Here is a 24,475-nt window from a genome sequence, read left to right as displayed (position 1 = left end):
GACCCCTGCGAGCCGGACTTGGGGAGAGCGCCCTGCTCCCCGCAGGGGCGGGGCTCCGGCTCGGCCCAACCACTGTCCGCGGTGTGGGGGGGACGACGCCACGTCCCGGCGCGCGCGCTGACTCATTTTGCAGGTTTCTTCTGCAGCCTGGAAGGTCCCCTCTGCCCGCTGCTCCTTCCACGACACTGAAACACTGAAAGCCCCGACCTCTGCGTTCGGCTTGGTCTCCTCCCATCCCCACCCCCAGCCCCGAGTGGTGCGTCCCGGGTCGCAGGTCACGCGGCGGTGGGGGCGCGGCCTGCTAGGAGCCCAGGTGATGCCTCTGGAGGCGTTTTCGGGCGCCCGTCGGAGCAGCGTCGGCAGTGGAGCGATGATGGGCCGGAGTCGCCTCCCCTTGGTCCTCCTGGCTGCAGCCGTCGCCTGTGCAGTGGCGCAGCACGCGCCGCCGGTGAGTGAGCTTGAGGCAGGCGCGGAGCGGGCGTGCAGGTGCGGGCGCAGGTGCGGGGCGTGCAGGTGTGGTGGGGCGGGCGGGGCCGCGTCCTTCCGGGAGTCTGCGGTTTCGTGCCCAGGGCTGTGGGTGCACAGCGGGCTGTTGAACCCCGTCCCCGGTTGATTCGATACTAGCTGGGACTAGAACACCTTTTAGGGTAATTCTAATCTCTGCAGAGTGGCTGGGTGTGATTGGCACATCCTCACATTTGAGTGACTGTACTTGAACTCTACCAGGCTTTTGCATTTTGAAACGTTCACATAAAACGTCGATTTGCGTGCATTACTCAGTCAGGCGACAGACTGCTTGATGACCAGGTGCTCTCTCCTGAAGAAGTTCCAGCACAGGATCCTGCAGGGCCCTGGGAAAGGCGAGTGGTCCCCAGCCGGGGCGCGGGAAGCAGCCGCGAGCAGGCCCGGCAGCGTGACCCCGGTGGCATGTGCTCCCGAGTCATGGGAACGCCTGTCTCGCGGCTCTTTCCCACAAGCGAGTCACAAGGCTACAGACTTGGTAAATTGCAAGAGACAGTGAGGGACCAGCGTGACTCTAAGCTTATTTTCCAGAAGAGGAAGTAGACCTACAGGGAGAAAATCTATCGCCAGAGGACACAGTATTGTGTATCAAAGCCTACCTAAACTTCAGCCTCTTGACGCCCAGTGCTCTTTCATAATTAATGTCGTTAAAAGCAATAAGACTGCATATGTCTTTGTCAACAGTTGGATAAACAGGAACCCGGTGTGTCTGACCTGAGGCTAGATGACAGTGGTATTGAACAGCTTAGGTAGACTACTGAAAGTGGGAGCAGGATGTGCATTCTCCTCTTTTATTGTTTGATTCCTGTAAGGAGAAATGCTTTAACAAGAAAATCATGGTGGGATATTACTGAGCCATTAAAACTCGATATAATGTTTAGCAGATAGAAGCAGAATAGTAGGTACAGTGATCTCACTAATAGAAAAGTACACAGTATATACATGTATACAGGATTGAAAGACTGTAAGGAAAAATAAAATCACTTGGCTTTAGTATGGGGTAGGGAATTAAGTTGCATGAGAGTAGTTGTTATTATGGAAATTTTTAAAGAAGTCGATACTTTGACACTGTTAATGCCCTTCATTGAAAATTGGGTTTAGTATTCTTCGAGGCAAGGCAAGGAACACACACCATGAGCAACTGTGGGTTAGAAAAAAACTTATTACAGAAGTTAGGCTGTAGTTGTGTGATTTGGGGGTGGGTCAGGAATCGTGGGTTTGCTTTAGATAGGATGCTTCTATAAAGTGGGGCAATTCTAATTGGTTAAAGAAGTAACAGTCATTCATTTAGCAAGAGGAGGGAGTGTTTGGTATTTTGTGAGTTGCACAATGCCCTTGTTTTTTTGTCTGTGCTTAGATAAAATCCTGAAGTGGCATTGTTTTATCTCATTGTATCGTGTCTCAAAATAACCTTATCTGAGGTAGGCGTACTCTGAGATTGTTTATGTCCAAGAGGAGAACACATATAACCTGGCCGTGAGTGTCAGACCAGCTTGTGATAATATTGAGGTCTAGCTACCAACCTCAGAGTAGTTTCAGATGTCAGGGGCTACTGTTTTTTTCTTCCTCAATACTTTTTCTAGCAAAAGTATTTTAATAGCTATTTTCAGAACATGAAGAATCATCATGCTTCTCAAAGAATTTAATAGTTGTTATCTAGACTCTAGAACAGTGGTTGTCAAAAATCTAGTGTCAGTTTGGGAAGCTGTTTTCATAGGTCTTCAATGAAATATAATCAAAATAAGGGCATAAAACTAAAATTACTAATTTAGAATGTTGGCCTTTATTCTGATTTTATGGATTCCCAATTTTTGTTGTTATTAAAATGTTATTTTTAAAAATAAAATAGCAGCAGAGGTAGATATTATGTGTGTGAGGTTTGTTTGGTTGTAATAGCTCCATTTGGCAGAATGAAAATTTGGATCCTCACGTGCTAAAGCCTTATTAATTTTTTTACTGGGCTGGAAAATCCTGGGACCCACCAGCCAAAAGGCCCTTTGGAATCTCAAAAAAGTCTAGTGACTTCATTCTGACCAGAATAAGCAGTTTTTCAATTTGACTCATTATATGATAAGCTATTTGTAGCCTCATGGTAACAAAAGATATTTCAGAACCACTTTTGATAAATATGAATGACGAGGACTGGCTTAAAATTACAAAAATCATTTGATTTGGAACATCATCTTGTTTTTGAGGCTTTTCACAATGTGCATATTTTAAGGTCCTCCTGAGTTATTCCTCATTGTTTGATTTATTACATATCCTATTAAGTGATGGTGGTGATGTGAGCGGCACAGGAAGAGTCTGGAGAGGGCCACCCGGGTGACATCACCCAGGGTTCTGTAGACTCTGTTCAGAATTTTGAGATTTATCCTAAAAACAATGGGAGGCCCCTGGATGGTTTTCGACAAGATAACATTTTCACTTTTAAAAGATCAGTCTGGAGGTAGCAGAGTTGCACAGCAGAAGTGTGCTGGGCCCATAAAAGATCAATCTGGGTTGGAGGGGAGAAAGGGTGGACACGTGTCTAGTCTAGAGGAGAAAACAAGGTGCACTGAAGGACAGTGTCACCAGTGGTGAGGGAGAGAAGTAGATGGTTCTGGAAAAAATCAGGAGGCAGAATGAGCAGAAGGAAGTGAGGTGTCAGCATGCCCCGAACGTTTCTGACGTGCTCAGCTGGGTGAATGGTGGCATCACTGCCAGGGAACACGGGGAGGGAAAAGCTCAGGGCTGAAGAGTGGGATCATTTTCTTTTTGGTTATGTTGGATTCCGGGTAACAGAGAGACACCCAGCTCTCTTCTGGAGCTCAGAAGAGAGACTGTGGGAGTCGTAGGCGTAAATGATACTACCTGAAGCCATTGGAGCAGATGAACTCACTTGGAAAGAAGAGAACTAGGCGAAGGCTAAGTAACTTACATGTGTATGTCAGGCGGAGAAGAAACTGGCAAAGTTCAGCTGCCAAAACAGGAGAGTAAGTGTGACAGGCAGCTCAGGGAAGAGAGTGGGACAGGTGAGCTATGGTGAATACGATTGAGATGTCAAGGCTCCATCAACCAGAGGTCGTTGGTCATCTTAGCCAGAGCAGTGTTGGGGGCGCAGGGGGCTGAGGAGTGATCAGGAGGAAAGAGACTAGAGTGGGAGAGATGACTGTTCTCAGTTACAAATCTGAGCAGCTTCCTGAGATGTGTGAAAATGAAACATAATGCTCAGTAATTAATTGCTAAAGTGAACTTATTTTTATGCATCAGTGTCGCATACAAGTAATAACATTGTCAACGTTAGCTATTGAATCAGCTTTTTAGCAGTGATTTTCACGGAGTTTCCAAAAATCTCATAAACCCCATCTGGCCTAGCCGGTTTTATTGTATTGCGTCTGCTTTTCCCCATACGCCAAAGCAGGGAACACACAGGTGTGATGTGTTCACTTAGTCAACGCATACTGCCTACTGTGTGCCGGACTCCGTCCCCAACGCTGGAAATGGGCCAGTCAACTAGGAAGACAAGGTCCCTCTCCTCATGGAGGGTTTATTCACATTCCCTTTACCTAAATATCAGTAGTTTCATCGGGTCCCATCCCATAGGGTCCCATCCCTATAGTCCTGGTTACTCAAGAGGCTGAGATGGGAGGATCACTTGAGCCCAGGAGTTGAAGTCCAGCTTGGGCAACATAGCAAGACACTGTTTCTTAAAAAAAGAAAAAAGAATTAAAAAAAGAAAAATAGAGTGCCATCCCATCCAAAGCCCAGAAGAAAAATGAAAACATTTAACTGCTCATCTGATTTGTTACATACGTTAAAATACACCTTTTCTTATTCAGTGTGTGTCTGCTAAGTTTTAGAGAACACTTTAGGAAACAAATCTTAGTTAGAAAATAGTTGTTGATGAATTAAAGAATTGAATTAAAAACTGCTTTAGAGTTTTTCAACTTTTCTGATGAGTATGAAAACTGGTGTGAGCTATATAATTTTAAATTATCTTTCATTGTCTTTTTTTGAATATTTGAATAGTAAGAGGTTCTTTCAGAACTTTTTTATATATTACTAGAGGTGTACAGTTCCTTGAGGTTCTTATTAATTCTGTAGGACTCAAATATTTTAAGGAGCTGGACGAGTTATGTCATTTCTGTTAGGCATGGAGCATTCACTGAGTACTTAATGAATAATTTTCACTTTATATGTTGTTTTCCCAAGTAGGTTATGTTCAGTAGCTCTGTAATTAGTTTTTCTTAATGAGTGGGTAGGATATAAACACTGATTAATTTCAAAGAGATTTAAGTTCCTACCAAATAACTTGAAAAATTAGAGAATTTGCTGACCCAGGAAGCCTTTTAAAAACATTTTCCGGAGAGTTTCACACGTGTTGAAACATCAGATTTCCATCACTTCCACCTTTAGGAAGCAGAGAGAGCGAGAAAATATTGATTCTAAGTTTGATTTTTTTTCTCCCCTCTGATAGAGTAGCACAGCATATACCAAGCCCACTACAGAGTGTCTTTACCTGTCTTATGTTTATAATCTTTACCTATCATTTATTTAAATTTTTACCAACCTCGATAAAGTTGTCTGTTATGAAAACCATGTATAGTTAAATTTAGGGATAGTAAGAAACTTTAACATTAAGTTCATTGTAATCTTGTTTTAGGGCTGTATGCAGATTTTGAAACTGTGCGTCCCTTGTAGAATTCTTACGTGAGGGTGAGGATATAGCTCTCTTTCCATGCTACCCCCAAAGCTAACTTTTTGAGTAAATGACTCTGGTGATGATGTCTTCTAAACACCTGAAATACTGTGGTCTCAGAGCTGCTAGCTTTCTTGTTTTCTTTCACATTTACCTTTTTTCTTGCAGACAGATCCTATGCAGATTTCCTGCCTGTTTACTACAGCTGCGATTACCATTGTTATCAACCTCAGACGCCCACGTGTACTGTTGCTAGGTTGCTCTTTAGCTCTTACCTCTGGGGCAGGTCATTTTCTCTCCTAGTACTTGACAGAGCATTTTCAACTTCTCTCGCAGTTGTCTGGTAAGAAATGTGCCCATAACTTGATTTCTGTTTTGGCTTTAGAACCCAGGGCATGCAAATATAATTATGAGGGAGGGATAAAAAGTCATTGCATTTCACTTACTTGCTGAGTTGATTCTGGTGATCATCGGAAGCCCCAAACTGGATGCAGAATATTCTATGCTAGGAATTACGTTGAGGCATTGGCTTTATCGTTCGCGCCGTGGGAAGCTGTGTGATGGAGCAGTGGAAGCCACGGACTCGGTTTCTTTCGCCAGCGGTGTGACCTTCTGCACATCACTGACGGAGCTGGGCCTCTCGTCCAGAGCACGACAATAAAGTTAAGCACTCAGATTAAGTACACATCACAATATTCCCAACTCATGGGAAAGTAATGGTCAGAAAAATAAGAAAATTTAAAGCAGAGTAGCTCATGAAAGCAGAATTTTTTTTACAAATTTTAAGAAGTAAAATGAGGTTACAACCAAAGCAAGTCTCCAGGTAGCTCATTTGTTAGCAAAGCTCCAAAAGCCATTTACCAATGGAGCATTAACTAAATTGTATTTGATTGTAGCAGCAGAAGAAATGTGTGCAGAGAAAACGAAATTGTTCACGTGTCTTTAAGTGAGAACAGTCGTCCCAGACTTTGGAAGCAACATAGATATCCATTAAAGAACACGGCAGGGAATGGTTTGGAGTGGTTTTCCTTGGCTCTTGAAGTTCCTGATACCGATCAGTTGTTGATATGAGATGGTCAGTGCCAAGTTTGAAGTAGCTGAAGAATTAGCCTCTGTGAATAGTCTCTGTAAAACAACTGCAGGCAAAGATGTTTTCAAAGAAGTTGAGAAAATAGTAATTCAGTATAACCTGAAGTGGAATCTGCTAAGATATCTAAACATCTGTGAGCAGAAGAAGGCTGAGTCGAGCAAATCCACAAAACTTGTGAAAATGCAAGGTGTTTAAAGCTTATAGTCATTAATTATATTATTTATTTTCAGATACTTTGTGGAAAATATTTGAATCAAACATGTGTTATTGGACCCGCAGTGTAAACCATGAGCTTCATTCTTGTGGCTATAACCATCATCATTTCTGTGAATGTTTGTCAGAAATAGAAGCTGAACATCCTGAATTCCCTATTTTAGAGCAGTTACATAGCTTAGTAGGAGTAAAGTTTTACACAGTTTTTGAGCTCAGAGCTGAGACCAAACTTTTTCTGAACAAGAACTGCCCTCAGCCACTGTTGTTGAGCATAAAGGCTTCGGAAATTAGCTTTTGCTACAGACTTGATATTATTTCTTAATGAATTCGACCCCAGATTACAAGGCAAAACCTCACTTATATGAGAAACTTACTCTGTGGCAAGGTCATTTAGACAATGTTTGAATCACAGATAACGTCAACCTACTTTATATACTCTCTCATGCTATCAAAAGTTAAAAAAAATTTGCAGCAGATAAGTTTTCTGAGCTCAAACTACAGTTCCAGTAGTTTTCTTCCATACTTCCTTTTACTGTGGGTTTACACTTTTTAAAAACAATTATTTTAGTTTTACAGAACTGGGCCTCCAAAGGAAAGGTGATAAATATGCTTGCCATGTTGAACTAGTACCGAAAGAATCATGAGTCTGTGGGGACCTTTTTGGTCGTTTTATCTTAGGAGAAAATTCTATTTTGCTACTAAGCCTGAGCAACTCTCCCTGAAATAGGCTCATTCACTGTCTGAGCCAGTGACCTCAGTGCTGGGGGGCTCTGCCCTCACTCACCTCAAAGAGCACAGAGTCTATTATTGAAGAGAGATACAAACAGATAATTATAATGCAATGTTATAAATATGGTAATGAGGTTGTGTACAAATGCTGTGGGTGTATAGAAGAAGGGATGCCTATTTTCATATGGGAGATACATGAAGACTTCATAAAAAAGAAAATATTTGAACTGGATCTTGGAAGTTAGAACAACAGTTCCCCAGGTAGAGAAGGGGTGTTCTAGCAAGAGGAAACAGCACACGCATGGGCATGAAAGGGTGAGAGATCAGGAAGTGCTTGCAGGTAGCTATACGTATGAGGGGGAGTGTCAGGAGATGAGGCTGGGATGGTAAGTTATGGAGAGATTATGAAGGGCCCTGTGCAGTGTGCCCTGAAAATCTGGTTTGGGAGGCAAATCCCGGGACAGGTTGCAATAGAGTTGGGTCATACATTCAGGTAATATCACATCCTATCAAGTCATTTACTTCTAGTGGTAAATCGACCCATCTAACATATTTTCTATCTACTTTCTTACATTTCTTCGTTTCTCAATATATTTACAATATAAGAGCCAAATTACAACACCTGGCACTTGTGTAAGTTGAAATGAGACTGAAAATGCACTTAATGGTTTGGGAAGTTGAAAATTTTCTTGCAAGGGAAAGACTTAAGAGGCACTGAAATGGTCTAAAAGGGCGAAATCATACTTGATTTTGTCTTCACAGATTGTAACTACTCTTGAAAGTTATGTATTCAGTTAGCAAACACCTATTTTCTGAAACTTTTAATTTTCTTTGTTTTTTAGTGGACAGAAGACTGCAGAAAATCAACCTATCCTCCTTCTGGACCAACGTGAGTACACATCAGAGGATCAAAACTCACTTTGACCTTTGTGGAGATTTTTTCCTATGTGATGAGCTCTCCTAAAATAATGATAATGACTAAAAATTTAAGTCATGTCTTCCATCTTGAGACAAAGATTTTTTTCCTCAGGTTTGTGTATAATGCATTTGGCTAAGATCTTAGACAAATATGAAAATACTCCATAATTAAAATGTCCATTTCTAGCCTATCAAAGACATAGGAAAAAAAGGGATTTTCATTCTCCACTAAATTCTATCTACTGTTAAGCATTTTTCTGATCTTTGAAAATGCAAACCTGTATTTGAGCTGACCTGTGATTATCTGTGGTGCCTGGATATAAATCACCAAATTATATTGGAACAAGAAATCATGAGACTTCATATGTGAAACATTCTAGAAATAAACCTTGACATGAGATAAAGCTACTCAGGATAAGACGGGATTAGAACACATAAGAGAAGGGTCAATATCTTGTTTTAATGTGCTTAGCATTAATATTTTTAGTGTAGCTTTTGGTCTTTCCAAATCTTTAGTGGTTAAATGAGCCTATGAGGCAGACATCATAATAATTTACAGTCCCAGAGGGTACAGGACAGGGGAAAGAAGGAAAAGGTGTAGGGAACAGTGACCTTTTTTCCTGCTCTTCCATCTCACTGAAAGTAGTCTGCCGAGGGTAGGGGAAAATAGAGCAGACTTTAAAGAATAACATCAAGATGACATTTGCAGTTTTTATAACATTCCAGATTAATTGTACTACTGATCTAAATTATGTATTCTAAACAGCCTCTGTCCCAGATAGCGTGAAACTATAATAAACTAAATTCTTTCGACTTACTCACCTTTATGTAGAAAGAGGCGAATGTCTACCAGGAAGTAATGTAGAGATAACCAGTTTCAATGCGATTCTAAAGCCAGTGCACGTTCCAGCTCTTTCTTTAGTGGTCCGCTCTCTGAAGGTCTTCCTTGCTGTCATCGCTGGCGTCATACTGGACGTCAGTGCCTTGCTGACTGCATCTCTTTCTTTGGTCTCACTGCCCCCATTCATTGAACATTTAATGAGTATTTTCCACATTGAAGGACTTTTTTCTACTTCCTTTTTTGTGTGCTTTACATGTGTCTGTGAATTGATTGGCCTGCAAACCGTAAACCATCCCTGATTTGGCATTTAACTGGTTGCACGTTGCCACGTGCATGTGCGTGTGTAGGTATGTGTATGTGTACATCCATGTATACACACTTACATGCACCTAAACAAACACACATTTACACAAATACATAAAGTACATGTTTGTTTCCTTGCCTTGGTATTTCTGCAGGATGTCTTTCTGCCCCACCGGCCTTGAAAACTTGATTTTTTTCCTTAAAAGTACTTTGCGTGAGTATAGCAGGACACCCAAAAATCCCCAGCTTTGCTCTGATCCTTCTTGTCTTGCAACTATAAAGGGATCTTGAGATCCGGGAGAGAAGTGTGGTGTTCACGTACCTTTGCATCACAAATAGTCTTCCAGTACCTGTGAGGTCATCTTTTTTTAATCAAGAGCATAGACTTTGGCAGCATGCATGGGCAGCTGTGAAGGAAAAAAACGATGCTTGTTTATCCAGCATGACCAGTCAAATCAATGCTGGAGAACCAGGAACTGATAGATCACCCCTGTATCCATCGGAATCCCATTAAGCATTTCTTTCCCACTGCTCACTGGGTGCGTGGCATCTGCTCTCTTATTTGTGTATGTGCATGTTGTGTCACTCGGTCTAGTTTCCAAGCCACCTGGGGAGCCATGTGGGATATGATTGGTGTTATGATAACCTGGACATAGCAAATGCTAAGTCTCAAGAATGATTCAATGATATTTATTGTTTGTATGAAACTAGGAAAATCCTGTGGTAACTACTATTGATTGAATACCATTGCTGGTACTTTTTGCGTATTTTGTGTAATCCTCAATGCACTCCTAAGGTAGACACTCTTTTATTTCTGTAGGAAATTGAGGTGCAGAGGTTAAATACTGAAATACTTTAGAAGACTGTTGAATGAGACAAAATGTGGGATTATGGCTAAGCTTGTCATTAAAATAATTTTGTTAATTAGATTAAAGTTCTCCCAAAAAATTCTGATTAGTGGAGGTTTTATTATCGAGAGGTTTCTGGGGTCTCATCAACTTCACTTCATTATGATCCTTTACTGTAGTGAGTGCATTTTCTCCCCGTTTCCTCTGAAATCCTTGAGCCTGTCCAAGACTCTGGACTGAATCACAAATTTATGGCAGATGTCGGGGCATGGTTTGGGATTGGCTGGATATGATGAGAGGAGGAGCAGCTGATTAGAGTTCATAGGTCAAACACATATCTTGCGACCCACTGATTTACCTTTGCTACTAGACATGGAAATCTAAATACATATAGCACCTGCCCCATAATAGGCGGAATAGTAACTACTTATGGAATTGTGGGACAAAATTTTACATGTGACATTATGGTCAGTCAGAAATGGAATGAATTTGTTGTAATGAAAAGCTTTTTTCTAGGATTTAAGTATTATAGTATTTCATGTAGATACCAGCTCCTAAGGAAATGGAGAACTTGAAAGTGCATTGAGAAAAAAAATAAAATTTCACTGTGATACTGTTTAAGTGTATGTTTCCCAAATTAAGTGTGCTTTTCTTTTCTATCTAAATCACAACATGAGTGGCTGCTGGTTAATAGTTTCATAAAACCTCATACAGATACCAGGGCTCCAAGCGCAGCAACAGTATTTAGAGAACCAAGTAATTATTCATTACAGAAGAAGTATAAATAGAAACACAGCTCATGACTTTGAGGAAATAACCCAGCCCGGGCTATAGACGTAAGTCTAGATAACATTTTAATTTGGGAGACTGATAACACTGTAGCACACCCAGAGTGCACTCTATAGTTTTCTAGAGCAGATCAGTGGATCAGAGGATGGTTATTTTTAGGCGTAGGTTTAAGCTGATGTTATGGCACACCCTTAAAAGTTATTTCAGTTTAGTAATAAGTGCCAGAAAATAATGTTCCTATAGCAACAGAAATAGTTGTAGGGTTCGTCCACCAGAAATGTGGCCCAGCTCCATTGATGAGGCACTGAACTCTGCTGTATCCTCACCGTCAAAGTTGCTGTGTGTAAGTTAAAGAGCAAGGAGTTGGAGAGTGGATGTAATAGAGTAGTGCTTAGGCTTGGACTTAATACAGAAGAATGAGAAGAGAGAAGGTGTATAGTAGGGAAGATTAGGATGGTTGAGACAGTCATGAAGGTTCTTGAAGCCAATCATGGGAAGCTAATACATGTTGCCACTCTGTGCTTTAAAAGGTGACCACCACTACAGACAATGATTTGGCGATAATCTGGTTAGACTGTCTGAGAGAGATTTCTGAGACCGGGAAACCAATTGGAGAAATGTCCAGAGCCTAGACTAACTCTTTGCAAATATCTAGAGAGGGGAGAAAAGGCAGGTGTTTTCCAGCAGTGACAGTCAGGTTATAGCTCTTGAGCCAGTGCTGGTTCTCTCACGTATAACCAGTTCACACCAGCCCTTCCTAATGTGGACTTCGAGGCCAGGGTGTCTGGGACTGGTTATGACTGTATGCGAAACACAGGGCAGAAGCACTGGCTACAAAATTGAAGTTTCTTTGCAAATTTTGCTTTGAGTAATCAACTTCTACACTGTTATTAAGAATATGTCTCTCATGTACCCTTATAGATGGAACTAACTAACCCCCTCAAAAAACCGCTTCCCACATTTCAAGATAATGCACCTCTCCTTACAGCTACAGGGGCCCAGTTCCGTGGTACACCATAAATCTTGATTTACCACCCTACAAAAGATGGCACCAGTTGATGGCTGACAAGGCACCAGAGGTATGCTGTGATGCGTACATCTCTTATTGCTGACTTCACTGAATATAATTGTATTTTTAAAAGAATACTTCATGAAGTTATCCATAAAGTAGTTTAAAAGTGTGCTTTTGATACCTTTCTGCCACGTAAGAATAAATGATAGTAGAAGATACTCTCAAAGGTCATAGAAAAAAAAAATAGTAGAGGAAAAGATGTCATTCCTCTGTAGCTTTTTATCCTTTTTTGCAACTTTGCCTTTATTTCTTTCCCTTTGTATCATCTCCTTCATCTAAATAATTAAGAATCAAATGTCATTTTAAAGATAAAATTGGACTTATACTAACATATTAATTAAAAGTATTTTCAAATAGCACTCTATATTTTAGTTACATATGGGCAAGTCAAAAGGACTGTATATTTTTATTGTAGCAATCTTGATGTTAAATCTCAGGACTTTAAAGTGTCTTCTATTAAGTGATTTATTTATTTATTTTTCAGCTAAAGGTTTTAATGAATTCCATGAAGAACATGGTAAATGCATTTGTGCCAAGTGGAAAAGTTATGCAGATAGTGGATCAAAAGTTGGTAAGAAATATTATTTTCCACAATAAATTTTAAGCACACACAAATATACATATAAGCACAGAATACAGAAAATGCTCTGGTATTTACTTAAAGACACAATTCAACAACTTCTTCTTCTCAGGAACTTGGACAAATTGGCACTTATTCTGAATCACTGCCAAAACTTCAGAGGTACTTAAATTCTGGGGATTGATAGGATGACAGCGTGGCAAATTTTGGCAGTTAACTGCTCTTTGATGTTTTTTAAAAGTATGGACTATTTTACAGAGCAGTGGGAAAATGGACAGATTTCATCTGGGAGTATGGCATTTCCTGCCCTTTATATATACTGAGGATTGTACGTTCACTATTGAAAACTTGGTTTTTTTCCTTAAGTATTTTGCGTGAGTATATCAGGACAACCAGAGATTTTTCTAGATGTGACCAAATGACTTACTCAGCCGAGCCCTGTATTCTGTGGAGTCCCACAGTAGCTCTGACCCTTGAAACTCACTTGGGTTGAGTTTTTTTTTATGGCTGTGCAATTGCCATACCATTCTGTTTTCTTCCTGGTCATGCAGGAAGACTTCGTTTCTCAGCCCCTTTTTTATTTCTGTGGAACCAACGGGACACCTAGAACCTGATCTCTAGAACCCCCTAGGTTCTCTAGGGAACATCCTCTAACACTTGTACCTGCCAAGCACCACACCTGATGTGCCTCATGTTTATGCTCTCGGAGCCGTGGATTAAGGCTGTCCCTGATGTTCCTACTTGCCAGACTTCCCCAAAATAAAAAGTGTTGGCAGAAGCAAAAGAGGAAGAGGACCCCACATACTGCACATGCCCTGGTTTCCCCTCGACTCTGAGTGGCAGTTGGGAGGGCAGCACCCCAAAATGTTTAGGTGCCTTGGAATCAGACAGCCTTGGGTTTTAAGGCTGAATCAGTCACGTACTAGCTTTGTGTCCCTGGGCAAGTTTCTTAACCGATGAAACTTCAGTTTTCTCATCAGGGAGAGTAGTATTTACTAATAGTATATATTTCATACGGTAGTTGTAAGGATTCAGTGACATACTGTATATAAAGCATAGTGCCTGGATGTAATGGGTTTAGTACATGTTCATTAAGTCACACTTGTTTGTTAAGTTGGCTGGAACATTCCACTTGTGCAATGCTTTGAATTGCTAGGGGAAAAAACAATATGCTTAGTTAAGTCATATATAATTACCAAGTTGGTGAAAAATGGGACTTGCAAATTTTAAGCCCATTATCTCAGCAGAAGGCTGTGAAACTTAAATTGTGATCTAGATGTTAGTGAGTAGTTGTCGTTGAGAATAAAATTATGATATCCACCATTGAATTTGCTCAATGTCTGTTGTTTGCTAACAGAATGCAATTAATGCATCTTACCGCAAGATCAGCCTTTAACCATAACAAACAGTTTTGTGAAGGAATAAAATAGTGCAGGTTTGTTGCTGTGAGTGTGGGAAGGAAACAGTGATAAGGATATATGCCAATGGCTAGAGGGTGGATTTGAGCGAAGATAAGGAGTGCTTGTTATGATGATGTTCTTGTGTTGGGGGTCATGTCAGGTCATCCAGGTGGAATTATTATAGTCCTACCCTCTCTGGAGAATGGGGAAATACAAGGCTGGAAAAAACAATCTAAGAATCGTAGGTCTCTGTATAGGGACCCGATATTGAGTATTACATAGACAATCTTTTAGAAATATATGATGTAAAAATAATCCTGTAATCCCAGCACTTTGGGAGACCAAGGCAGTAGGATCACTTGAGGCCAGGAGTTGGAGACTAGCCTGAGCAACAGAGAAAGACCCTTTCTTTATTCAAAAAAAGAAAAAGAAAACGAAAAATTAGCCAGGTGTGGTGGCTATCACCTATTATGATAGCAATATGTGGAACAAATTTTATGCCAAAAACCAGATCTCAAAGCATGCTTCTAGGTTGAATGATTGTTAATTTATCTGTTTTTCAGCCTGGTCTACTTGGCAACCTTCCTGGCCCCTTTGAAGAGGAAATGAAGGGAATTGCAGCTGTTACTGATATACCTTTAGGTAAAGTTCACTTTGCAGCTTTTAAAAAATTTAATAAAACACTTTAACATATTTCTGTTGAGGTATGATATACATAAAGTATGCTGATCTTAAGTATACAGCTCATTGAAGTTTTAAAAATGCGTCTGGGCACGTAACCACAGCTCAGATCAAGACATAGAAAAGTCCAGCACTCCAGAGTGCTCCCTCCTGCCCCTTCACAGACAATACTGCCTCCTCAAGTAACCACTATTCTGACTTTACCATAAATTAGTTTTGAACTTTTTATAAATAGAACTGGAATATGAACTGTTGTGTGTGGTTTCTCGTACTTATCATTATAGGTAGTATGCTACTGTCTGAATAGGGTGTCTGGGTTGTTTTCAGATTGTGGATATGAAGAAGAAAGCAGTTATAAACATTCTAGTACATGTCTTTTGATGGGCACATACACTCCTTTCTCTTGGATGTATATCTAGGAAGTGAACTATTGGATTATAGGGTAGCTGTATATATAGCCTTGTAGATTCTGCCAACAGTTTTCCAAAGTGATTCTATCAATTGATAATCAGTATAATATGAGAGTTTTAGTTTTCTCCATTTGATATGTCTTCACTGGATAGTATTTGAGCCATTTTTTGAGTGTCATAGTATCCCATTTTAGTTTTAATTTGCATTTCCTTGATGACTAATGAAATTGAACAGTTTATTGACCTTTTGTTTTGGGGGGTTTCTTTTGGGGAAGAGTAAATTGCTGATTAAGGTCTTTGCCCATTTTCTATTAGTTTGACAGAATTCTTTATATATTCTGGATATAAATTCTTTGCCAAGTAATATGTATTCCAAGTATCTTCTCCCGGTCTATGACTTGCATTTTTATTCTCTTACTGGTGTCTTTTGATGAATAAAAATTCTTAATTTTAATGACGTCTAATTTATCAGTCTTCTCTTTTACAAGCAGTATTTTTTGTGTACATTTAAGAAATCTTTGCATATCCCAAAGCCATGAAAATATTCTTGTATATTTTCTTCTGGATGTTTTATGTTTACTTTTTGTATTTACTTGAATTAATTTTTGTATATGGTATGAGTTAGGGGTCAGGTTTTTCTTCATATGGTATATCCAGTTGATTAAACACTATTTATTTAAAAGACTATCCTTCCCTCAGTAAATTAAGTGGTGTCTCTGATATAAATCAGATGACTATATACATGGTTCTGTTTAGGGACTTTCTATTTTCTTATCTATTTGTTTTTCCTTATCTCAGTACCATCCTACCTTAATAATAAAGCTTTTATAGTCTTAAAATTAGGTAGTGTAATTCTACTAACTTTGTTTTTCTTCAAAATTGTCTTGGCTATTCTAGGCCCTTTGTGTTCCTGTGTACATTTTAAAATCAGCCTGTCAGCTTTGACCAAAGAGCCTGCTGATACTTTGAGATTGCAGTACTGAGTTTTCTGATCCATGAATACTATAAATCTCAACATTTATTTAGGTTGTTGATTTCTCTGAGTAGTATTTTTTATTTTTAGGGAGAAGGTCTTATATATGATTCATTAAAATTATCCTTAAGTATGGATGTTCTTGGAAGTTATTTTTTTAAATTTCACTTTCCAATTTATGGTATTAATGAAAAAGGTTTTTCCCACCACCCCAAAAGTTTTATTTTTGAGCTACCAAAGCAGCAGTCATTATTTTAAGTAGCCAGTACTTAATGATCAGTTTTATGAAAAAGATGATTGAAAATTTGTGAAAATCAGTAGTAGTTATCAACAAAAGTGGCTGTTTTTTGTTTGTTTTGCTTCTATAAAAAACGATTTAAAAAGATAGTTGATGTACTGGAAATATATATTTGCAGCCTTTATGAGAAGCAAGTCTAATTCCTTTATTATGTAAATAACTCTAGCAAGTAATACCAAATATAAACATCTCAAGAGAAGAATGGATTAACAGATGATTTATGTGGTAAATGGTATAAATTATAAAAATTATTACAAATTTATAATAAAATTTCACCAAAATAGAAATTAAATGGAAATAAACTAAACACTGGAGTGGGGGGTGAAAAAAAACATAAGCTTAACATATTATTATAACATTAAATGAGACAAAGTGTGCTGTGTGTATACTTTTGAATTCAATGCTAAATGGCATTATACAGTTTTGGAAAAATATCCAACATATAAAATGTTCTACAGTGGATTTTCTTGGCAATTCTGCATTAGTTTTATTAATAGTTCTTAAATCACTTTTCTCACCTCAGTAATGTTAGTCATGCTCTAAAGATTTGGGTAAGATACATTTTCAGCATACAACCAAGAGCCAGATGTATTAAATTATCATATTTGAGCTCCCCAAAGAAAATTTAGAGTGGAGCATGTTGATAAAAAATTTAGACATCATGTCGTAGAACGATTCCAACTTGTCTGTATGTTCAGCTCGCCCAGTAGCTGCCTCTTTGATGACTTGTTTTATCTCGAGTCTAGAGCGAGGACGGGCTGGTGAAGGGCGTGCCGCCCTGCCAGCTTTGTAGACACACTCGGACTGGCCAAAGCACACGTTCATACAATGAAAATAGTTACACTTCTTAAAACAAATTTTTCTTACACTGTCATGGTTCTGTACATTAACAAACATTTTTTCTTTCTTTTCTCATAGGCGAGATTATTTCATTCAATATTTTTTATGAATTTTTTACCATGTGTACTTCAATAATAACAGAAGATAAAGAAGGTAAATGTGTGCCACGGGAGGGCGGGCAGAGCCAAGCACCATGAAAAAGAAAAATTTTCTAAATAAATGGAATTAGAATTTTTAAAATGCGGGTTTGCTAGGTAAATTCTGTGTATGTTGCAAACAGCTTAATATACCTTGGTAAATTTTTATAAGTACATTGAAAACTATCCTTATTTTAAGACCACTAGAATACCTATTAAAGTTTCATTCAGGCTTGCAAAAAACCCAGAATAAGTGTTTCAGGCCTAGAAACGTTTTTACCTTCCTTATAGTCTGCTTATAGCTGTCTGCATGATTGGATAGAAATCCTCACAGGAGGGACTACGTTATCTTCACATATGTAACGACATATTTGCTTTTCTTGAGGCCCAGAACATTCTCCCGTCTTTTCCCAGCCAAGGACCCTGTGTATAACAGCCTCACTTTCCCATGTTTTTTTCCTGGCTGGTCCCCAGAGGACAAGGCACAGGATGACTTACTCCGACTCACCCTGATTTTCAACCTATACTCTGGGTAGAAAGTCTGCCTACACCTAACCCTTGAGGTGTCCAGCTGTAGGTGACAATGCCTGAAGGGAAACATTTGGTGTGAGTCACATTAGTTGAGGCTAAGATATCTTTGTCTGATAGAACCATGTGATAATGGACAAAGAATGACCATTGATCCTTTTTCCATATTCTGACCTTACCTGGAACCTCGTGCTCTCAGATTTTTGTGGGGGTGTCTCGCAGATGTGACAGTGACAACAGTTTGATCTTGTTAAGGATTAGGGTATCAGGATGCTTCTTAATTCCTACTGTTAGATGAAACAGTTATAAATATAAATTAACCAAAATTAAGGGTCCCATCTTTGATTTAGAATTAGTTGTATTATCTTAACTACCACTATGGGTTTCTTCTGCTTACTTTCAAATAGGGCATCTGCTACATGGGAGAAACATGGATTTTGGAGTATTTCTTGGGTAAGTAAAGAACACATTATGTATCATTCTATAAGAAGAGTAGATTATATCACATTGATGAAAAGTCAGTCCCAAATCATGGCTAAAATATGATCATAAGTGAAGGTAAATGGATTCCTAAATGTTGACAAGATGGGCACAATTTTACTTAGTTACTTGAGGCTTTTATCTGAGTTGTACCTAGTGAAAAGAAATCTGGAGGATGCTTGAAGGCCACACATGCATGTCTGCATTCTATTTTATTTGTCATCTTGACCTTTTGGAAAAAATAATAACTTTGTAATTAAAGACCTAAATTTGAATCTGGGGCTCACTTTTTATAGGCTGTGTGACATTGGGAGAGTTACTTAACTTCTCTGAGCCTGAGTTTTATCATCTATAAAATAGGGGATGAAGCGACCCATATTGTAAAGGTTGTTGTTAGGATGGATCATGGCAATTAGGTAGATCAAGCACATAGTGTCATGCCTGGCTTTCATCACTGTATTCATCACTATTATCATCGGTGTTCTTAAGTGTCACGGAAATATGTCTTTTGTAGGTGGAACACAAATAATAATACCTGGGTCGTAACTGAGGAACTAAAACCTTTAACAGTGAATTTGGACTTCCAAAGAAACAATAAAACTGTCTTCAAGGCTTCAAGCTTTGCAGGCTATGTGGGCATGTTAACAGGATTCAAACCGGTAAGGAATCTATTGTCATGTAATTTTAAAGGTAGCTTTGTGTCCTGCTTTTAGTATGTGTAAAGAAAGAGTAGAGTCTAAGAAAATGAGGGCCTAAAAAGAATATGGAGCCAGAGTTCATCCCTTTGTATTTCTTGTCCCTTTCCTAGGTTTAAGGTTTCATGGTAGAGAAGAGTAGAAAGGAAATGAAGGTTTCTGAGCCCGTTCTGGGATAAGGAGCATGTGGCCAGGTGTCAGAGAGATCAAAGTCTGGGTCTGCTGCTCGCTTAGGCAGGTCAGGCGTTAATTCTCTGCTGCTTAGTTTCCTGTCTGAAAGGTGTAGCCAATAATATCCCACCTACTTATCTCACACACTAGATGTGCAAATGCTTTAAACTTTTTTAAAAAGCCTTGTTAATACATGGTTTTGATTAATCTTTGCACTTCCCATTACCCAACCCTTTATATACCACTGTGAAGTACAGTGATAGGGCCTTAAATAGGAAGGTTGGAGTTTCTGACTTCATTGCTTTGTCTTTTCTCAGGGACTGTTTAGTCTGACACTAAATGAACGCTTCAGTATAAATGGTGGTTATCTGGGTGAGTAGAGTGTTCTCCAGTGAACTGGGAGTTTCACAGCTGTTTTACTAGGAGGACTGGACTATGCCTTCCGATTAAGTGGTCTGACCCTTTCCAGACCCTGACCCTGTGTTTAATCTCTTCCAGGTGTCCTAGAATGGATTATGGGAAAGAAAGATGCCATGTGGATAGGGTTTATCACTAGATCGGTTCTGGAAAATAGTACTAGGTAAAGTGGTTGGTTGCTTTATTATCAAATATCTGTTGTAAATTACTCATATGAAAATATAAAAATATTTGCCAAGCTTCCATTGAGGAACTATGCAGAATGTCTTAGGTGAACCTTGACACTTGTAGGGAATTATTCATGTTTTCTCTGTGCATGTTGTATGTTTTTATAGTGAGGAAATGAATTACTAAAAAGTACTAGGGATATTGACACTATGAAGGGCACCTATGGAATGTTTTTGGTGTACAAAACTCATCACCTATACACAAGAGAAAAATTGTACAATAAAATCTTCATCTAAGTGGTAATACATATTAATCTAGAAGTTACATTATTCTGCTCTGGTACAGAAGAAATCTTACAATAGCAAAACTGCCTTTCCTTCAGCCTGCACTGAATCCAAATATCTTAGAATAAATGGGTATCAATCCTATTTTTAGTACCTTCCAGGGAATAAGATTTAGTAGTCTTCTTTGATAATCCATCTCAATTTTTAATAGCTCCAATTTTCAAGGTTTACTGAGTCCTATGTTCTGCAATTAATATTATTTCCCTTTTTTCTATTGTTGAGTGAAAGGCGTGGACAATAAGGGTGGAAGATGATATCTTAAGGCCATTTTGTTTCTTCTTCAGATTTGAGGGACCTTCTAAAATTCCCTCTCCCCATCTCAGTATTTTACCTCACAGGAGTCAGGGATTTTTCCTCCCAGAGCCATTGCTTACCATCCTTTTTTAAAAAACATATTCCTTAGATACTTGGTTTCCTTTTAGTTTCCACACAGCTAAACACCTCCATTACAAGTCAACTAAAAAATTTTTTTAAACATTTCTATGTAGTTATGAGGAAGCCAAGAATATATTGACCAAGACCAAGATACTGGCCCCAGCGTACTTTATCCTGGGAGGCAACCAGTCTGGGGAAGGTTGTGTGATTACACGAGACAGGAAAGAATCTTTGGATGTATATGAGTAAGTACATTTGTTAAAGCAAAATAAGTAGAAACTAAAGCATAAACTGACATACGCACAAGTTTAAGGCATGTAGCCTAAGATGGAATGTCTCTTTTTGTATCTAGACTTGATCCTAAGCAGGGTCGATGGTATGTGGTAGAAACAAATTATGACCGTTGGAAACACCCCTTCTTCCTTGACAATCGAAGGGCACCTGCAAAGATGTGTCTAAACCGCATAACCCCAGAGGTACATTTACAATGTCATATATAGAACGAAACTGTCACCATTAAAGATTATCTCAGTTCTGCCATTTTTCTTTGGCCTTCAGAGAATGTATAAACCTCATATTTATTCAGTATCTCTAGACAGTCTCCACTGAGTTTTTGTTTTTTTAACTTAAAAAGAGCAAAATTTTGCAGTACTTTCCCTTTCTTATTCTAAAGATGGATACTGCTGTGTGAAGTTGAATAACAGGCAAGAATTTAGAAAGAGGAGGAAGCTAGAGAAAGAAAAGTAATACAGTAAAACTGTTACCTGTTTCTAACAATGACCCCAAGGGAAATTCTTTTAGGGGGATTGGGGGGAGGTTGATTGAAGAATGTCTTGGTTTATAATGACCCACTCGTGTGGATAAGGCTGCTGACTTCTGTATTTAATTTATTGAACAAAAGTATTTTTGTGTTTTAGAATATCTCATTTGCAACCCTGTATGATGTCCTGTCAACAAAACCTGTCCTCAACAAGGTATTTTAAAATATATGTATTATATATTTTGGTCTTTTAGAGAAAGAATTTGGTCCTATGTTTTATCTTTCCCTATTATATCAGTTTGAGCACAGAACTTATGTTTTTCTAAAACATAAGGCTGATTTTTAAAAAATATTTTTGTGTGGTTACCACCAGGCTGATTTTAAAAAAATGTTTTCGTGTGGCTAAAACCCTAACTTTTGCAATGCAACAAAGAAGTTGATCCCCGTGGCTTGATGTCCAGATTGTTCAGAGTATTGTTTACAGCTTTACTTACGTGGCACTTGAATTAAGCCTAGCATTTTATTCTTGACTTCTTCTATCTGTCAGAAACCTCATGCTGTACTCACACCTAAAAGTTCACAAAACAAAAGTCTGAAATTTTCACAAGAGCTCTGTGTCTTGTTCGATTAGGGTTTCCCTTAAACTTTATTATATCCTTTTCTTTTCTTCATACTATAGATAAAAAAATGCAAAACATTTTCTGATCATCCCATTTGCTAATAGTCATGCCTTGAATGTTCTGGATGTGCTTCCCTGATTATCCCACTTGTTCCTTTTCCCTAAGCTCTCCCTCAGATAAACATGCCTCTAGTGACCCCTCGAGAACAAAGTCCTACTGTTCTTTAGCATCCAGATCATCTGGCTTCCGCAGAAAGCCTGCCTTCAGCTCTTGGACCCTGCCCTCCCTCTCACCCTGCCCACATCGTCTGTGTGTGAGCTCACAGTCTGGTGACTCACACAGTCTGTGTGACCTCCATGTGAGTTTGCGCGTGCTTTGTAATCTGTGTGCCTGCAGTTTCCCTCACTATATTAGAAATACTTTAAGGATAAGGAAAAGCAAAGCTAAACTGTTTATGCTCCATGGTATTAATACACCATTAGGTTTTGCATGACTGTCAGTTATACACTGAGGAGGGTTAGGTTAGTCTTAAAGCATTGGTGGTACAGCAGGGGACTGCCCAGGAATGAGCTCCTGTGAAGAACTGGGGCTTTCTCCTGAGATGATTTATATTCATGACCTGGAACAATGGTTCTATTGAAGTTGGTTGCTTTAATTAATAGTAATATATAATACTTATTTAATATCATATTAATATACATTAATATAAATATATTAACTAATACATTACATATATCATTGTTTAATATCAAGTAGTTACTTTAATAAAGCCAATTCTGTAAGTCAGAACATCTTGGAATTGAAAACATCCTTAAAGTAAAAATAATTTTCTTTCAGCTGACTGCATTCACAACGTTGATAGATGTTGCCAAAGGTCAGTATGAAGCTTACCTGCGGGACTGCCCGGACCCTTGCATAGGCTGGTGAGCACACGCCTGGCCTACAGAGTGCACCCTCCGAGACACCAAGGCACGACCGCAGATGTGGCTGACCAGCGCAGCTGTTGGATCTTCCAAAGACTCGGACTCAGGACAGGTTCTGTGTGTCTTGAGCTTGTCCTCCATACATTTAGTTTACAGACTGTTTTTGCCCTAACAGATCATTTTTCTTATTTACAGATAACTTCTTAAAAGTGAAGTAAAACAATCATCTAGAGTTTTCCAAGTTTCATTTCACTTTGACATTTAGGGACAGGGATGGCCCATTAAACCATGTGGGATCCGCCTCCATGTAATACATCAACATTCTCTGTGGGTATTTAATCCAGTATGTCTGTGTGAGTACTGTAAAAGCAAATAGTCCACACTATTCAGTTTTTCATTTTTATCTCATATTTGTATGTTTTTCTATATAGCAGTCTTTTCCTCTGGTTCTAACTACTACTAAAATTAATATTCCATTGTTTTTGCTGTTAATGACAATATAATTTCACATGTGATCAGGGGGATGAGACAGACATTCAGCTGTGTATTTCTTTTAATGGGCAATAAATGGTCCTTTGACTCTACAAATAGTACTTTCTGGGGTTCATGAAGTGAGCAGTATGCAAGGTGGTCTTTTATACAAAGAAATGAAGTGTTCCTTTTTTCATAATTTCTCTACCTCCCAGTAACCCCAGGAAGTTGCTAACTTCAAAAACTGAATTTCCAGGTTCTGTGAGTTAGTAAATAAATACATCAAAGACTTGTGCAAAATAGGAGGTGAACTCATTTATTTTAACTTAAGTATCATTCATTTAATAAACAGGTTTTCAGTTTATACTTCTGATCAACATGTATTTTTTTTAAACTTTTAGTGTAATTATTAAAAATGTTTTTCAGAAATCAAATCTACTTATGAAAAGTGCCAATAGAACTTGTTAACCTTTCTAACTTTCACAAAACTGTGAAATGTACGCCATTTGTGCAAGACTGTGTTCACTTCGTTTTGTATAATCTCAGTTGTAATCATGACACTCAATAAACAGTCAATGGAATTAGTGTCAGTCAGCAGTCATGCGTGCTGATTGGGTGTGTACATGTATGTTGGTTTGAGGGTGGGGGGTTATTATCGAGAAATACAAGCTGAACATGGTATCTGAATTAAATAGCAAGGGTTATGTAAGTGAGTTACTATTAAACGTATGACTAAATGGTCGTAATCTTACATAACTAATAGTTATCACCTCTTAACCCAGTTTGCAGGTGTCCAAAGGCAGCTTTTCCTCCAGATAGGAGGCACTTCCACAAAACTACAGGGATTCCAATATTATTTTAGTGAAGCAAGAGGAATTACAAGGGGATATGTGTTAAAACAGGGTTCGATTAATGAAAAAAAACTTCAGATTTTGTACCTCTTATTAAAATGAAGTGAGGTAAACTTGATTTTTTTTTTAAATATAGTAACCTTTGATATGCATGATAATTAAGAGGTGAGGTGCTAATTGTTTCAGACTGATTCCTCAGAAGTGAATCAAAGAGTTTGGAGAAAATAATAGGTACTAAAATTTTAGGTAGTATTGTTTAGTGGTAAAGCATTTTATAAAATAGGATATACAGTATAAGCCTATTTACTTAACATTTTATACATGTATTTATATATAACCAAATATACATC

The 24,475-nt window shown here is 38.7% G+C and overlaps 1 protein-coding gene across 2 annotated transcripts; it reads left to right on the top strand.

Annotated features, from left to right (window-relative positions):
- The first annotated feature begins 128 nt into the window (after positions 1-128).
- ASAH1 (N-acylsphingosine amidohydrolase 1) lies at positions 129-23,855 on the top strand. 2 transcript variants are annotated; one of them, XM_045535463.1, is made up of 14 exons: positions 129-448; positions 8,075-8,121; positions 11,920-12,010; positions 12,488-12,574; positions 14,547-14,625; positions 17,264-17,338; positions 18,258-18,303; positions 18,845-18,989; positions 19,514-19,568; positions 19,695-19,776; positions 20,614-20,745; positions 20,853-20,976; positions 21,418-21,474; positions 22,718-23,855. In XM_045535463.1, the coding sequence occupies exons 1-14, from the start codon at positions 317-319 to the stop codon at positions 22,805-22,807; spliced, it is 1,242 nt and encodes a 413-aa protein (XP_045391419.1). In that variant the 5' UTR covers positions 129-316; the 3' UTR covers positions 22,808-23,855. The 2 variants fall into 2 exon arrangements, with proteins under 2 accessions (XP_045391419.1, XP_045391418.1); XM_045535462.1 differs by lacking the exon at positions 22,718-23,855 and adding an exon at positions 22,046-22,531 and having other exon boundaries at positions 134-448.
- The last annotated feature ends 620 nt before the right edge of the window (positions 23,856-24,475 follow it).

Source organism: Lemur catta, chromosome 22, assembly GCF_020740605.2.
Source record: "Lemur catta isolate mLemCat1 chromosome 22, mLemCat1.pri, whole genome shotgun sequence".
Classification (NCBI taxonomy): domain Eukaryota; kingdom Metazoa; phylum Chordata; class Mammalia; order Primates; family Lemuridae; genus Lemur; species Lemur catta.
Note: the sequence above shows the minus strand (reverse complement) of the source record. Positions and strands in the feature narration are given on the sequence as shown.